Source organism: Oncorhynchus kisutch, linkage group LG20 (genome assembly GCF_002021735.2).
Source record: "Oncorhynchus kisutch isolate 150728-3 linkage group LG20, Okis_V2, whole genome shotgun sequence".
NCBI lineage: Eukaryota > Metazoa > Chordata > Actinopteri > Salmoniformes > Salmonidae > Oncorhynchus > Oncorhynchus kisutch.
In genome coordinates this window covers 28,046,861-28,065,366 of record NC_034193.2, presented here as the reverse complement: position 1 = coordinate 28,065,366, position 18,506 = coordinate 28,046,861, and the positions used below count along the sequence as shown (strand labels likewise).

Below are 18,506 nucleotides of genomic sequence, written 5' to 3'. Positions count from 1 at the left end.
TTGTGCTTGGTTTGGTAATTGTGGTTTGTGAAGGAGGCTTGTAAGGAGAATAGAGACAAAACAAATCCCTTAATTATGTGGGCTAACTTGTAACAAATAAAGAATTAAAGTCAATTCATAAGAATGATATAGAAAATTATATTTTTCTAATTGAGAAGGATTCTATTGAAATGTGGCGAGCGAGAAACAAGTGATAATTGGTACTGGCTATATTGGGCTCAATTTTGTGAGTTCAAAGACCACTTTGGTAGTAATATGAACTTTGAAACAAGTGGTGTCTAGTAGGCTACATAATTAGAGAAGGGTTGATTCTCTGAACCTCAAGCAATAGGCTCAAGCAAACCTGTTTCTCTCCTCAGTCAGAGGCAGCCTGGCTGTCACATACTCTGACCAGGAGCAGCAACCTATCCTCCTTATTTGTTTAGAAAAAAAATTTGTATGCCAAAAATTGTGGGGGAAAGCAATCATCATATTTATACAACCTAATAATAAACCTAAGAAGAACCACCTTTATATTTTATTTCAAATGAGAAAATCTGCAAATGTAATCTCTTTATTGATTGAGATGCGTGTGACGTTGCAAAGCAGTAAGCTGGTTTATTTATCCTTCATTAATTACTTCTTCTTGATTTCAATATGGAAGGGAAACCAGGGTAAAAGGTATTCTTACACCATATTTTAGTGTAACATTGTAGCAGTTCATTCAATTGGGAGTGGTAAGGGTGGAGTGGTAGGATGTTCCCCCATGATGAAAGAGGGTCATGACTGAAAAGGTTTGGGAAGCACTGATCTAGCTAATGATCAGTACAAATACAGATGGGCATGTTTCACCATATTTATTTGTATCCACTATGCTGCATCAGTTGGGCTACAGGTAATAATAATTATTGCTAAATAAAACACCAGCATGATAATGTTGTTAGGCTCATTTTTGGAGAGGTAGATTATATTGTATTGGTGTTCCCATCATTTTTGTCACGTTCTGACCTTTATTTCCTTTGTTTTGTATTTATTTAGTATGGTCAGGGCGTGAGTTGAGGTGGGCAGTCTATGTTTGTTTTTCTATGATTTGGGTATTTCTATGTTTCGGCCTAGTATGGTTCTCAATCAGAGGCAGGTGTCATTAGTTGTCTCTGAGAATCATACTTAGGTAGCCTGGGTTGCACTGTTTGTTTGTGGGTGATTGTCTATGTTGTAGCTTCACGGTCGTCATTTGTTTATTGTTTTGTATACAGTGTCAGTACTTTCTTTATTAAAGATTTACCATGGACACTTACGACGCCGCATTTTGGTCTGATCCTTCTCGCCTCTCCTCTTCAGATGAAGAGGAGGACGCCCGTGACAATTTTATTGTCACTAATTGTGGAGTAGAAAAGTCACCAGGTCTGCATTCAGTACAAAATAAATGTAATGCAACGTAAAGATTAAGTGGAAACTGTGCTGTTCTGAATAACCACTTGAAAATCGGAAAGAGGTTGGGTTGTGGGTTCAACATTCAAATACATCACTCATTGCTTTAAGCAATACCCTGCCACACTAACAAAACAGAGCAAATGTAAAGTCTGTTGAAAATGTTGAAGAATGTGTTGTTTAGTGCAAGCCATTACGCAACATACAGTGGTTCCTCCATCAAAAGTTGCGAGCTTACGCCGCGGGACTTAGAGGTAATTTGTGGTTTAGTATGGTACCCTGCATCACCACTTCATTGCTTCAGACCAGCGCACACGGGAGTTAGTGCACTGATTATGCTTTTGGGTCCAACTGTTTCTCCTACTGACAATGAGTGGGTGACATAAACCTAAATAGAAACGGATAATTGTGCATGACTTCAGTATTACTTACTAAAACTGTTGTCACACTAAGGTTTTTATTATTTTATTTTGTTCTAACTCCCAAGGCACTGCATAGCAGTGCAAGCTGCGTTGCTACAGATGCTGGTTCAATACCTGTGCTGTCCTTGACTGGGAGACCCATGAGATATTTGTTGGTGTTTGATTTTTCTCCCTCAAAACAAAAAATAATAATTCTAAATGACAAACTGGCTTTATTTACAAATTAGTATCAATTTCTCACCCCATGTTTAAAAATGGCCTTTTTCTCGCTCATTTTATGTTGTTTGAATACGAAATCATCTCCAAAATATTTAAGGGGCATTGCACTAATAATGGCGCTGAGTAGGGAAACGTTCCCACTGTTCTGTTCTTAGTGCCAGTCTGCACGTTCAAACTAAAACAGTGTAACTAATAATTGCATCCTAATGCTTTCATTAATAAAATAATGATAAAAATACTCTTTCAAAATGCCAATGTTTATTTAGTTATGGATCCATAACGAATTACTATGGGAATAAATATCACAGAATTATAGAAATATCCTCTATAGGTAATTATTGGCGGAGAGTCACATATTTTCCGATATACTGTAGGCCTACCGTAGACGACATGAGTCTCACTAGTCTTGAGTAATGAGCTGTTAAAAGTGGTCTAGGTCTTGTTTATTTAAAGAGCATATTTATTTAAATAACTATTTCAGCACCATTTCACGCTGCTCTGAGACAAGCATGGGGACTGGTCTTGATAAATCAATGAGATTTTTATTTTCACTGAATCTCCATTTGGGTATTGGTTAGACTAGAATTAGAAAATTAGGGTGTAGGAATGTTATGCTCTTAGTGTGAGATTAATTTAACTAGGCAAGTCAGTTAAGAACACATTCTTATTTACAAGGACAGCCTTCTCCTTCCTTCCTTCCTGTCGGCGAATTGAATCCCAGTCTCCCACAGAACACTGGATTCCTTAGCTAAATAGCCAGGTGTACAGGTGGCTGTACTCCTGACCGTCACCATATATTCCGTTCCATCCTAACAGGAACCCAGAGGAGAGGGTTTTTCCTCAGAATAGAAACACAATAATATTAATCAAATCAATCCCAAACTCTAAAAGTTATTGGAAAAGTAGACATTGTGATTACAATAAAGCATGTAAACAATATGCTGTGTTTTTATTTACAGGTTTTCAAACACTTGTAGCCTGATTAGCAGGACAATAGACTCTTTATAGCCCGGCTACTGTAGGTGTCAACATCCCCCTACCTGCAATGTATTCGATGCTTAAGTACTCTGAAGTGTTACATTTCTAACTCAAAATAGCAGTACAGTATTTCTTCATCAACATCTTTATGCTTTCGTTAATAAAATAATGATGATGTTTGTTTAGTTATGGATCCATAATGAATTACTATGATAAAAAATATCAGTGAATTACAGAAATAATGGAACAAAGTTTTCTCATGAAGGTTAACAAATTGTTGCTTAGTGGAAAATACTCTTTCAAACACACAGTCATGTTGTACAGCGCCCTTATGGCTATTAAGCAAGGATATATTTTGGCATTTATGGGCGGCACACAATTGGCACAGCATTTCTCTCCCTCTAAAAATATAAATAAATGTTCTGGCCTTTACAAATATTATTTTGACCTTTTATTCAGATTGCCATCACTCTCCTTTGTTTGTTTTTTGAAAATGAAATAATCTCCAAAATATTGTTATATATTATCAAGTTGATGACACAGTCATATAGCCGGCACCTACATAAAGCTGAGTGACTCACTCATTCATTGTTTTGGATCGAAATAAATAAGTACCAACATTCTTTCTGATAGTCTTTAAAAAATAAATGTTTTGGTTATCCTGACCTGGACACCATGTACAGTATTATAATGGCCCATTAGCAGGACAATGTACAGTGCCTTGCGAAAGTATTCGGCCCCCTTGAACTTTGCGACCTTTTGACACATTTCAGGCTTCAAACATAAAGATATAAAACTGTATTTTTTTGTGAAGAATCAACAACAAGTGGGACACAATCATGAAGTGGAACGACATTTATTGGATATTTCAAACCTTTTTAACAAATCAAAAACTGAATTGGGCGTGCAAAATTATTCAGCCCCCTTAAGTTAATACTTTGTAGCGCCACCTTCTGCTGCGATTACAGCTGTAAGTCGCTTGGGGTATGTCTCTATCAGTTTTGCACATCGAGAGACTGAATTTTTTTCCCATTCCTCCTTGCAAAACAGCTCGAGCTCAGTGAGGTTGGATGGAGAGCATTTGTGAACAGCAGTTTTCAGTTCTTTCCACAGATTCTCGATTGGATTCAGGTCTGGACTTTGACTTGGCCATTCTAACACCTGGATATGTTTATTTTTGAACCATTCCATTGTAGATTTTGCTTTATGTTTTGGATCATTGTCTTGTTGGAAGACAAATCTCCGTCCCAGTCTCAGGTCTTTTGCAGACTCCATCAGGTTTTCTTCCAGAATGGTCCTGTATTTGGCTCCATCCATCTTCCCATCAATTTTAACCATCTTCCCTATCCCTGCTGAAGAAAAGCCGGCCCAAACCATGATGCTGCCACCACCATGTTTGACAGTGGGGATGGTGTGTGTTCAGGGTGATGAGCTGTGTTGCTTTTACGCCAAACATAACGTTTTGCATTGTTGCCAAAAAGTTCAATTTTGGTTTCATCTGACCAGAGCACCTTCTTCCACATGTTTGGTGTGTCTCCCAGGTGGCTTGTGGCAAACTTTAAACGACACTTTTTATGGATATCTTTAAGAAATGGCTTTCTTCTTGCCACTCTTCCATAAAGGCCAGATTTGTGCAATATACGACTGATTGTTGTCCTATGGACAGAGTCTCCCACCTCAGCTGTAGATCTCTGCAGTTCATCCAGAGTGATCATGGGCCTCTTGGCTGCATCTCTGATCAGTCTTCTCCTTGTATGAGCTGAAAGTTTAGAGGGACGGCCAGGTCTTGGTAGATTTGCAGTGGTCTGATACTCCTTCCATTTCAATATTATCGCTTGCACAGTGCTCCAAGGGATGTTTAAAGCTTGGGAAATCTTTTTGTATCCAAATCCGGCTTTAAACTTCTTCACAACAGTATCTCGGACCTGCCTGGTGTGTTCCTTGTTCTTCATGATGCTCTCTGCGCTTCTAACGGACCTCTGAGACTATCACAGTGCAGGTGCATTTATACGGAGACTTGATTACACACAGGTGGATTGTATTTATCATCATTAGTCATTTAGGTCAACATTGGATCATTCAGAGATCCTCACTGAACTTCTGGAGAGAGTTTGCTGCACTGAAAGTAAAGGGACTGAATAATTTTGCACGCCCAATTTTTCAGTTTTTGATTTGTTAAAAAAGTTTGAAATATCCAATAAATGTCGTTCCACTTCATGATTGTGTCCCACTTGTTGTTGATTCTTCACAAAAAAATACAGTTTTATATCTTTATGTTTGAAGCCTGAAATGTGGCAAAAGGTCGCAAAGTTCAAGGGGGCCGAATACTTTACCAACATCTTTCTGTATTTTGATACTTTGTTCCGGAGTGGATGGGGGCTCCCGCAGTGCAAAATGCTTTGCTATTGATGCAGGTACGATACCCGTGCCGGCCGCCACCGGGAGACCAATGAGGATGCTTTTGGTTTTAATTTAGAATCCTCCAATCCTCTATATGTAATTATTGGTGGAGAGTCACGTCATAATTTTCGATATACTGTTGGCCTACCTTAGGGGACATGAGTCTCACTAGTGTTGAGTAATGTGCTGTTAAAAGTGGTGTAGGTCTTATTTATTTAAAGAGCATGTTGAAGTTAGAAGCAATGGCCTAGAACTATTTTAGCACTATTTCATGCTGCTCTGAGACAAGGATGGGGACTGGTCTTGATAAATCACTTAGATTTGTATTTTCACTTAAACTCCGTTTGGTTATTGGTCAGACTAGAATTCAAAAATTAGGGTACAGAAATGTTACGCTCTTTGTGTAACCTTTTTAAAACTAGGCAAGTCAGTTAAGAACAAATTCTTATTCACAAGGACAGCCTATTCCTTCCTCCCCATCGGGGAATTGAACCCTGATCTGCCATGTGCCCGGCCTGCACGACATGGGGATTCTTTAGCTAAATAGCCCAGTACTGTACTTCAGACCATCACGTTGTACAACGCCATATTTTCTGTTCCATCCTAATTGAAACCCAGAGAGTTTTAAATTTTTCTTGGAATAGAAACACCACAATATTAATCAAATTAATTAAGCAAGTACCAATCAAAAGTTACCCGACTCACCTACTCATTCCAGAAATGTTCTTTATTTTTAATATTTTCTACATTGTACAATAATAGTGAAGACATCACAACTACAAATTCAGTTTAAAACAAATTCTTATTTACAAGGACAGCCTACTCCTTCCTCCCCATCAGGGAATTGAACCCTAGTCTCCCGCCTGCCCGTCTCCCGCGTGCCCCCCAGTTTCCCGCATGCTCAGTCCAGAGGCGCCAGAGCCCCTCAGTCCAGAGGCGCCAGAGCTCCTCTGTCCAGCGCTGCCAGAGCCGCCAGTCAGCCAGGATCTGCCAGAGCCGCCAGTCAGCCAGGATCTGCCAGAGCCACCAGTCAGCCAGGATCTGCCAAAGCCGCCAGTCAGCCAGAAGCTGCCAGAGCCGCCAGTCAGCCAGGAGCTGCCAGAGCCGTCAGTCAGCCAGAAGCTGCCATAGCCGTCAGTCAGCCAGGAGCTGCCAGAGCCGTCAGTCAGCCAGAAGCTGCCATAGCCGTCAACCAGCCTGAGCTATCTCTCAGTCCTGAGCTACCTCTCAGTGCTGAGCTACCCCTCAGGCCTGAGCTACCCCTCGGTCCTGATCTACCCCTCGGTCCTGAGCTACCCCTTGGTCATGAGCTACCCCTCAGTCCTGAGCTACCTCAGTCCCGAGCTGCCCCTCAGTCCAGTGGGGCCCGTTGTTAGGGTTCCTAGGCCAAGGTCGGCGGCGAGGGTCGCCTTTCAAAGGACGCTAAGGAGGTGGACTAAGACAATTATGGAGTGGGGTCCACGTCCAGCGCCAGAGCCGCCACCGCAGACAGATGTCCACCCAGACCCTCCCCTATAAGTTTATAGGGGGGGGGGGGTACTGTCACGTTCTGACCATAGTTCTTGTGTGTTTTCCTTGTTTTAGTGTTGGTCAGGACGTGAGCTGGGTGGGCATTCTATGTTGCATGTCTAGTTTGTCTATTTCTATGTTTGCCCTGATATGGTTCTCAATCAGAGGCAGGTGTTAGTCTTTGTCTCTGATTAGGAACCATATTTAGGTAGCCTGTTTTGTGTTGGGTTTTGTGGGTGGTTGTTTCCTGTCTTTGTGTTTGTTGCACCAGATAGGGCTGTTTCGGTTTTTCACGTTTCTTGTTTTGTATATTGTTCTATTTTCATCTTCCATTAGATGTATAAAGATAACCACGCTGCATTTTGGTCCACCTCTCTTTCACCAGAAGAAAACCGTTACGATAATATTTTCCATTCCATCCTAACGGAAACCCCGAGGGTTTCATTTTTCACTTTTCTCAGAATAGAAACACCATAATATTAATCAAATTAATTAAGACAAATTTCTTAAAATCAATCCCATGTACTATGTTATGACAAAAAAGGTTTACATTTCTCTAGTAATGCCAATATGGGAGACTATCAAATGCTTCTCAAAGTTGCCCTCGAGTGGTCGAACTAGCAGTAACTTGCATTAACGTAAAAAATGTCTGAAAATGAAGTAACGTGCCATAGAATGCACACCTTGTGGGCTGCTGCAGTATGACGCAACTTTTAAAGGAGGGACACTGTAGCAAATGTTAAATCAAACTGAATGCACCCCAGAACTAACTTTCTCACAGTCGTTCTACAAACAAATTGTCAAGCGTGATTACTTTCTGAACTGTTAGAGCTAGACCAACTATTGAAAATAATTAAGAAATGATTGGGACATCATTTGTGGTTGGGATATATTAACCCAATTAACAGGAAAGTATTGGATGTGTTTTCCCTTCAAAATTCACCAGAAACAAGACGTGTGTGTGTGCGTGTGTGTGTCATGGTTGGGGTCAATCCAACAATGAATTTGAATTGAACTTGAATTGTCCACACCCCACAGGAAGAAGATCTTTAATTGAATTTGAATTGAAGGAATTGAAGAAAGTATAATTTAATTTAAAGCAATTCAAACCAATTAAACTGAGACGTGAAATATCAGTCTAATTCATTTGACAAATATTTTATCAAAAGGATATGCCACTCACTTATTAATGCAAATAATTACATATACCATTTCAAAGATGTCAAACAGTATTTAGTTTTGTCATGAGATGTTAGATTGTTCCCTTCCATACTGCAGTGTTTGATCTAATACATTTTGGGAAATGTATTTTTTCTGATATTTAAAAACATTAAGGGAATTATTAATTATTATAGACAACCCACAACATGATCTTATAATATTTCCAGACCACTACAAAAATACTTGATTGTTGTCGGAAAATAAGTTTTACAAATTAAATGTTAACATGTTTGCTACATGTTATTGGTAACCATACGTGATGTCAAAATAAACATTTCTATGGTGTGTAGAATAAATAAGCAACATTAATTCAAGAGCAATTCACAACTCAATTCAGAAATGACCCCAACCTTGGTGTGTGTGTGTGTGTGTGTGTGTGTGTGTGTGTGTGTGTGTGTGTGTGTGTGTGTGTGTGTGTGTGCAAACACGGCTGACTGTCTTTTTTGCGGGGGAATACCTGCATTGCAGTGGCTGTGCATAGCGGCCATGGCTCAGTCAACAGACAGAGCAGTGTGTGTGCAAAGCAGAGCAGGGCTTGTGCAGGGTCAGAATGAAAGAGCAGCACATGGAGGTGAAACATGTCATGCCACAGCCATTTATTCTTACCCAATTCCAAATGAAAGCAGGTGCTTTCAATACCATCTAAAATAATGGAGAACCTGCAACAAATAACATGTTAAAATAACATGGATGAATGATGTCGATAGGTAATGTGTGATTTGTTCAATTTGTAGGCCTATATTTATCTATCAACCTCCTTCACCCTTTTGTCAATTGTAACCAAAACACCTTTTTTTCACAGTATCCATATTTGTTATGTACTATACATCAAACTTTTGAATTATTCTGATAATCTTTATAACAAAGCCTCATCAGATCACAAATAATTCATTCCCATTCAACAAATGTGTAACGTGGTGTATCTGTACCTCACCTTACTGTAGATGATGTCATCACTGTTGATGATTAACAGGAAGGAGTGGAGAGACAGCAGTGTTTACTTAGCTCCGCTCTGGTAGCCTATTGAACCTGAACCCCCGTGTCATGACACCTTCTCCTGAATATTATTTATATCAAGTTAGCACCGCAAGCTCCTGAGTAGCCTTGTCAGTGTGAATGGAAGCTGTATGTATGATGATATAGGCCACGATCATAGAGCCAAGATATTTGGCAAAACCATCAAAAATCCTTACTGTTTATACAATAAGCCAAATCAAGTAGTAATCCAGGTCATTTTGACACATCTCTATCCCTCTGTCATCTTTCTTTCTTGGTAAACAAATGTTTTTTTTGCTGTGATTCTGAAGTTTATATGTTACCCAAAGAAAATGGTTCTTCAATTATGGTGTCTCTGTGACATCTCTCTCTCTTTCTAACAGTGGCCCCCACATCTCCTAGTCTGCGTTCAGAGGTCTTCAAGCCTTGCATCGATGACAAGGACCTGGCCTTCTGCCTCAACGAGGGCGAGTGCTCCATCATTGAGACAGTAGCAGGAGTGCACAGACACTGCAGGTGAGTCTCTCAGTGTGTCTGTATTAATTCACTGTGTCCAACTTGTCCTAGCCTGAAGATTCAGACCTTACGGTTGCAATAATTACATATTACCGCTAAGGTTTGAATGGCAGGCTGCAGTGATCAGGACACCGTGGAGCAGGCGCAAGAGATTGTGAGGAAAACGTACCTCAATCCAGGGATGGGAGATGGCGCTGTACTCATAATTATCCCATTATCCAAATTGATACTGCTAGTTTTTACTTAACCGGGTACTGCACACATACTTTTTTTCATAACAAATGTTTTGAAGATTTAAGCTTTCTGATAATGTAGCAATAATTTTTTTTTTTTTATCTACCCCCCCACACATACGTTTTTTTTTTTGCCTCATGTAAATGCTGTACCATACGGGTACTAAAACACCAAGGAAAATCGGATATTTTCAGAACATTTATTAAGTCAAATATAGCAGAAACAAGCACTCTTTTCATAAAAGGAAATGATTTTGGCGTCCATTCTTCCTCGCTGCTACTGTCCTCAAGCTCACTGTCCTCACTGCTCAATTAGGTTCCTTTAGCCCTGTCCATTGCCTGTGAATGTCAGTGGATATGTTGGCAAAAACATTGACCAATGCATGAAATTGCCCTGACAAGTAGCCTAACTGCACAACGCTGCCCTGAGGCAACAAAAATAAAGCTACATTTTTTTCATATAAACTAAATATCTTCAAAACCTATCAAATATGCTTCATTAGAGATTCCTACAAAAGTACATACTTTTTATTGTCAAGTTATCTCTATATAAACATGCTAAATAATTAAATGTATCTTACTTTTCACTCACACCATGTGCTCACGTTACTCTGCTTCCTGGAAGAAGGTTCCTACCCCAACTCATACATCATACCAACTTCTGTACCTCATTTGATTGTTTACAGGATTGTTACATGTCGTTGCATCTTGTCATTTATAGGATAAATATATATATATAATTATATAGGGGCCAAAAGGTTTTCTGTTGCACGAGGGCAACGATGTGCAGTAGAGGGTTAAACTGCCATTTTCGTCAGCATACTAGGCTATCTAATTCTAAAGCATCCCATTGGATTCGACAACACTTCCGGTGGCTACTCACCCCAATGCTACCTGTCACATTTTCATGGAATCCAATGGGCTGCTATAGTATTAGCTAGCATAGCATGCTGGGGAAAACAGCAATTTAAATCAAAAGTAGCAGAATTCCAATCATCTTGATTCACCATTCAACATTTCGGGATAATTAGGAGTACAGCAAACATATTCCATCCCTGGATTGAGGTACGTTTTTCCAGCCATATACCACACCGGGCTCTGGCAGTTTACATTCTGGCATAGCACCGCTAAACTTGTCATTGCTTATTTCAGAAGATGTTTCGGTCGACTTCTTTAAGTATTAAAGAAGGATATTAAAGAAGGATATGGATATTGGGTGACCTGGTGGCACGACAAATGCACAACTATATAGTTAAATTATACCTAACTTCAATGTTGTGTTAGGTACATAAAAGCACATTTAAAACACACATAGCAGTGCAATACATTGACATAATTAAAAAGGGAACATGTATACTGTCACCCAATACAATTGCATTATATTCTATGTATCAGACACATCTTCCTTGTTGTGGCAAAGTGGAGCCTATTCTCTTCTCTCCTCTTCGCTTCTCTTTCCCAATAAGCACGGACCAGTCTTTTGGACATCTTGTTTTGGTACTGGTCATCTTCTTTTTTTGGTGTGGTCTGGTCCACAGATGTATAATTTTAGTCCGGTCCAGACCAAATCTGAAACAATCATAGACGTCTATAATTGGTTCAGATTTTGTCCGGTCCGGCCTTGATTTGGCCCAAACTTAGACGTCTATGATTCACAAGTTTGGACAGCACAATACAGTACTCTATTCTACTGAACTAAACTGTACTGTACTCTACTGTACTGGACTGTGCCGTACTGTACTATGCTGTTCAAACTCATGAACCAGCCTAGAAGTCTATGATTGGTTCAGATTTGCTCTGTTCTGGACCATACTTGTTTGGGGGCAAAACTAATTCAAATAATACCCAGCATGCTTTGCAAGTGTTAGTTTTTACATTTTGACCATTCAGCAGATGTTCTTATTCTTTAGCATTCAACTAGGTATATAAACAACAACATATAATCATAGCAAGAAAAAAACATACCTTATTGAGAATGGTATTGTTGTTGAAGTGGTCTGTTGTTTTCAACTACAGGGTGCATTACTTTGAACATCATGCCATATTTATGTTCAAACACTATGTTTAAACTTTCATTCAGAACCCGAAAATGAATCTAACATCTACATCTGGAAAATATGTATTTTAGATGATTTTCTACATAATTTGCATACTGTGTCTCTTCTATTCAGCTGCAACTAAACACAACCTGCTAGTTTCACAGCTAAACCTACTTAATGTAATTGATGAGTCCTGTCCAGTACAGTAGAGTACAGTAGAGTACAGTACAGTTTAGTTCAGTAGAATAGAGTACTGTATTGTGCTGTCCAAACTTGTGAATCATAGACGTCTAAGTTTGGGCCAAATCAAGGCCGGACCGGACAAAATCTGAACCAATTATAGACGTCTATGATTGTTTCAGATTTGGTCTGGACCGGACTAAAATTATACATCTGTGGACCAGACCACACCAAAAAAAGAAGATGACCAGTACCAAAACAAGATGTCCAAAAGACTGGTCCGTGCTTATTGGGAAAGAGAAGCGAAGAGGAGAGAAGAGAATAGGCTCCACTTTGCCACAACAAGGAAGATGTGTCTGAGCTGTGCTCCGAGTTTCACCATTATGACTGGTGCAGTTGCTCAAAACATTACACTTTTGTGACAGACCATCTCTCCAACCACACTCATGGGTATAATTAACGGAGGGATCCGTGGTAGAGAGGAAGGATAGGGGGGACTTAACCCGAGGACTAGTCCACTTCGCAAGTGCCAGTGTTTTGAAGCAATGATTACAGGGTTCTCTCAAGAGCTTCTATTGAATGGTTATTTTTCTGAATAACTGGATAGTAAATGGTTCTAAATACATGGGACCGTGATGGAATAATAGCGGCTTTCTCACATATGGAGCTCAACTGTTGTACTATTATTGTTGTGAATTCCTGTTTTTGTAAATAACAGTAAAGAGGTTGGAAAGATGATAGTGAAACGTGCCGGTGCCTATCACTGGATGGGTCTTCCACCAATCACAGTTTGGCCGCATCTGAGCATCTCTGATGACCATATACGGATTAAATCAAAGATAATTTGATTAGGATGCCAATATCAACATTTTCTCTTGTTTTCTCTGACCTTGTTTAAACGTGTGGGGATAGATGAAAGGCAACACTTTATTTTCTGTGGAATTACTTGATTTGGAAAAACATGGTCATTGTGGATGTTGTTTCAAACACAATGAAATGGACAGTGCTTTCTAAGGTGATGATAATTCAAAACACATGTATGCTTATGCATAGGCCTATATATGAGGCCAAGCCAAAAATGATTGTGCCATTATACAATACATACATATTACACATGACAGAAAAACAGAAAAGAATACTGATTTACGATATCTTTAATACATAATTAGCCTACAATTATAGTGAATTTGTATTTGGTTTTGAATCCCATAATAGGGAGGGCATTTTTTATATTTTCACAATTGATAGGCTTACATATTACCATTAGCTCTAGAATATCTCACCACCGTGTGTTTCCATCTTCTCCCCTCTCTCCTTCAATCCAGAGAGAGGGGCTGTCAACAGTTTAATAAAACATGTTTCGTTGTGAAAACATGTTACTATAGATGTTACCAAGCAGATTTAACTTTGTTCCCCAAATGAAGCACTGGGTAGCTGCAGGAACAGGGTTGGAGAGCCCATGGCATACAGAGTTTGGGCGGAATACAACCGGTTGCCAGGTGAAATAACTGGAGTAGCCTACCAACATGAGTGAAACGAACCGGCAGGAAAGTGGCCTCCATTCAAGTGTATAAAGATGACTTGTCTTTTCCCCCCTGCCCCTGTTCCTGCCATTTGATAATGGGCCATTCTAAATTGGAAACAAATTTTAAATATAAGTAAGGACAAGACTAAATTGAGAATAGTCTGATGGGTGAAAATATGATCACTCGATGAGACAACAGCATGTGCAGCCTGAGGCAAGGAATGTGCAGCCTGAGGCAAATCATTAATAGCCTATGGTCGCATCATGCAGCCCATATATCTTTTGATTGTTAAGGCATTCTATGGATTGTTTCTAGCGTATTGAACATGTTTCAAATTATCACTTTTACGCTCAACATAGCCACTTCATATGCGCACTCACTCTAGAAAGGGAAAAATATTCTTTCTATTTTATTCAGCTAAGTTCAATTATATTCTTCTTACTATTAATCATAAAATATTAAATAATGGCACAGAACTTATAAGCATATCTTGTCTGCTAAATTCTACAGCATAGGGCATGGCGCATAGCTAGACAACATACCAACTTTTCTTCATCTGAAATACAATTCAATTTCTTCCTATCATAATGTTTCTTTAGACCTGCCTAAAATAAATAATGGATTTATTGTGATGGTGCATATTCAGTTAATTATTATACTTTTTTAAATGTAGATGTTCCAAAGGCACGTATCAGCGCTTGTATGCGTGGAGGCCTGGCGATGCTAAACGTGTTTATGTTTGTGGTCAATTACTTTGAGACCGGCATTCTTTTGCATGACAATAACCCTGCCGACAAAATGTCACAGATCTAGTTCAGAGGCATAATTTGCTAACTGATCTCGTTCCCTGACACCCACATAATGAGTTTGATGGAACAGGTAGATGAAAGAACCCATCGTAACTGCATGCCGTCCTACACTGGCTTTAGATGAGAAGTTGCAGATATTCATCAATACACATGCTGTATTAGAAATTATATCACCAAAGGGTTATCTTGTACTATATAGCTGTCAACTATGATGTCCATATTAGGACAGTCTCAGCTTTACAAGTAGTTGTGTCAGTCTCACAATGACACTACTCCTTGTGAGGTTGAGCCTGTCCTAATATGGACACCTTAGAGAACAGGAAGGGAGTCAATGTAATGTGATTACCACATTAAGGGTTTGAGAATGTCTAACACCGTACCCAAACCATCTGCGTGCACCATCGTGAGCAAATTGATTTTGTCCCCCCACACCAAACGCGATCACGACACACAGGTTAAAATGTCAAAAACTCTAAACCAATTATATTAATTTGGGGACAGGTCGAAAAGCATTAAACATTTATGGCAACTTAGCTAGCTAGCTTGCAGTTGCTAGCTAATTTGTCCTGGGATATAAATGTTGAGTTGTTATTTTAACTGAAATGCACAAAGTCCTCTACTCCGACAATTAATCCACACATAAAACGGTCAACCGAATCTCTCCTTCTTCCAGGCCTTTTCATCTTTGGACTTTATATGGGGATTGGCATCTAACTTTCATAGTTACCACGATGACCAACCGAACTCAGTTCATCTTTCAATCACCCATGTAGGTATAACCAATGAGGAGATGGCACATGGGTATCTGCTTCTATAAACCAATTAGGAGATGGGAGAGGCAGGACTTGCACTGCGGTTAGCCTCAAAAATAGAACTGACTTCTATTTTTGCGTTTGGCAACGCAGTCGCTCGTTGGCGTGCGCGAGCAGTGTGGGGGCCATAATTGAATAACATGTATATTTACATTTATTTTTGCAACGCTCGAGCACGCAACGCGAGCAGTGTTGGTGTGCTCGTAATAACTGTCAACAATTGAATAATTGACCTGTCAGGTGGTTGGGGAAGGTATTACGTTGAAGCGACGGACATTCATTGGGATTGCAGATCTATCCGTCTGCCTCCTAGGTTGTCTGGCTCACTCTACTGGCTTGCTTCATTGTGTTAAATATGAGGAATTTACATTTGACTTTTTTTCGTACTGGTCCCCAGTGGGAATTGAATCCACAACCTTGGCGCCATGCTTTACCAAATGAGCTACACGGGATCACGGGTTTACTGTTCTCTGTGTATATGTCAAATCCTCAAGACACACAACAGCATAAGGTAGTTCTTTCCTTACCATTGCTATGGTAACCTCTCTCTTCTCATTAGGCTGTCAGACCAACAACAGAGAACACGTGTGCGCGCATACATTCACACATACACACACACACATACACACACACAAGCATGCTACGACATGCTGACAAAAGTCTCAGTATTCAACATTAAAACTGTGCTTGCTGTTGTACGAAACTCCCGTTTCATGGAGCAATGCACTCTTTGATTTTGAAATATGCCTCTATTCTGTTATCCATTAATGTCTGTTTTGTGATAAATTGCACATCATTAAAATAATCCCAACATAATTTAAATGAATAAATCTCGAATTAAATAATAGATTGAAAATATGCATATTCGATTGATTCATAAGCAATGTTTATTAGGGCACCATAACGGAACATTCTTAAATTTCTATCTTCTCATTGAATTCATGAGGGATTCTAACTGAATATACTGACACCTACAGGAGACAGCAGTGCTGTATGGGATTGTGCTTTCGATACAGCACACTGTCAATGCATTTTGATCTTATATTTTTAGGGTGAGCACTATGTTGCTATTCCAATGAATACACTGAAATCTACTATGCAGAGACAAATGGGTATACGATTCTGTTGGCCAATACAATCCTAAATATCTTGGTGTGTGTGTATGTGTGTGTGTGTGAGTACATTTATATGTGAATGGATCTTGGTGTGGGAGGCTGTACATGTTTTGTTTTACACATAAATCTACAAAGATTCAACATTCACACTAATTTTGTCTTACATTTTTCAAAATAGTTTGAATTTATAGTAGTAAAGAGAGTAAAAGACATTCTGAATATTTAGTGAATAAATAGTTTTCTGTTTTAAAACCCACTAACAACAACGGTGATGACAAATGACAGGGAAATAGATATAACACAAACACACAGGCATACATGCACACACGCACACAATTGCATGCACAGAAACAGACACACACTCACACAGAGGGATCCAGGAGCCCCTGACAGGTATTAACAGGATCTGATAGGAATTATATTAATATATCATATTGCTTCTCTTCCCCATTCTTTCTGTGAGGATCCAGTTCCACAATTAAATTGTCACCGCACCATCAGACCTTGACAGCTGCACTAATCCATGTGGCTGTCGCTCCTCAACTCATCCGTCCTGAAAGAGGAAAGTGTTTGCCAGGCTTGGAGCCGCTGCGAAGCCATACTCTTAGAAAAAGCTATCTAGAACCGAAAAGGGTCCTTCAGCTGTCCCGAAAGGAGAAACCTTTGATGAACCCCTATTGGTTCCACATAGAACCCTTTTGGGTTCCATGTAGGACCCTTTCCACAGAGGATTCTACGTGGAACCCAGAAGGTTTCTTCCTGGAGCTAAAAATAATTATCCTATGGGGCCCGCCGAAGAACCCTTTTGGAACCCTTGTTTCTAAGAGTGGAGTGGGCCATGCATAAGAGTGGAGTGGGCCAGCCACCATCTCTCCCCCACGCAATAAGACAGGGAACGTAATTAAGATTTGCGAGCAGCCGTATTACCTGTGAGCAAAACCCATGACAGCCCACCTGAGGCATTAGACTCACAATTATATGATCTAATGTTGCAGCAGTGAGTGAGCCTGGGTGCTGTTTGAGTGTGGCTGAGTTTGATAGCCGGTGTGCTATAGGCCTCAGGAGGGTCGCAATCGGGTCATGAGTGGTGCTCAATTGTGATGCCACATGACTGGGAGTTGAAAGGCAGTGGAAGCGTGAAGGATTACATTTTCAATTTAGACGGATGATCTAGCACACCGGTCTCCAACAGGGCGTGCAAGCTTTTGTTTCAACGTAGCACTAACACACGTATTTCAACTCGTCTTGTCCAGTCTAATTGCATGATAAGTTGCTGAATTGGATGTGTCAGTGTTGAGCAGGAACAATCAATCAAATGTATTTATAAAGCCCTTTTTACATCAGCCGATGTCACAAAGTGCTATACAGAAACCCAGCCTAAAACTCCAAACAGCAAGCAATGCAGATGTAGCAGTACCGTGGCTAGGAAAAACTCCCTAGAAAGGCAGGAACCTAGGAAGAAACCTAGAAAGTAACTAGGCTCTGAAGGGTGGCCAGTCCTCTTCTCGCTGTGCCGGGTTGAGATTATAACAGTACATGGCCAAGATGTTCAAACATTCATAGATGACCAGCAGGATCAAATAATAATAATAATCACAGTGGTTGTAGTGTGTGCAACAAGTCAGCACCTCATGAGTAAATGTCAGTTGGCTTTTCATAGCCGAGCATTCAGAGTTAGAGATAGCAGGTGCGGTAGAGATTGAGTCGAAAACAGCAGGTCCGGGACAAGGTAGCACGTCTGGTGAACAGGTCAGGGTTCCATAGCCGCAAGCAGAACAGTTGAAACTGGAGCAGCATCATGACCAGGTGGACTGGAGACAGCAAGGAGTCATCAGGCCAGGTAGTCCTAAGGCAATGGTCCCAGGGATCAGGTCCTCCGGGAGGGATAGAGAGAGAGAGAATACTCAAATTCACACAGGACAAGACAGGAGAAATACTCCAGATAAAACAGACCAAACGACTGCAACAAAAGCCTGCCCACCCTATATCTCCATGATTGGAGTTGGAGATTTAATTGATATACTAGATTAAGTTAAGAATGAAAAGACAATACTATATCTGTTTTTATCTGTGACTTTGGTGCATTTTTCATATCTAAGTATAAAACTCTAAACTGATAAC

The 18,506-nt window shown here is 40.0% G+C and overlaps 1 protein-coding gene across 1 annotated transcript in view; it reads left to right on the top strand.

Annotated features, from left to right (window-relative positions):
• The window catches only part of nrg3b (neuregulin 3b), a 401,552-nt gene that overhangs the window by 186,538 nt on the left and 196,508 nt on the right, over window positions 1-18,506 (top strand). Inside the window, exon 2 of the mRNA XM_020454441.2 lies at window positions 9,539-9,671. Within this exon, the coding sequence (XP_020310030.2) occupies window positions 9,539-9,671 (133 nt within the window). The remainder of the gene's footprint in view (window positions 1-9,538; window positions 9,672-18,506) is intronic.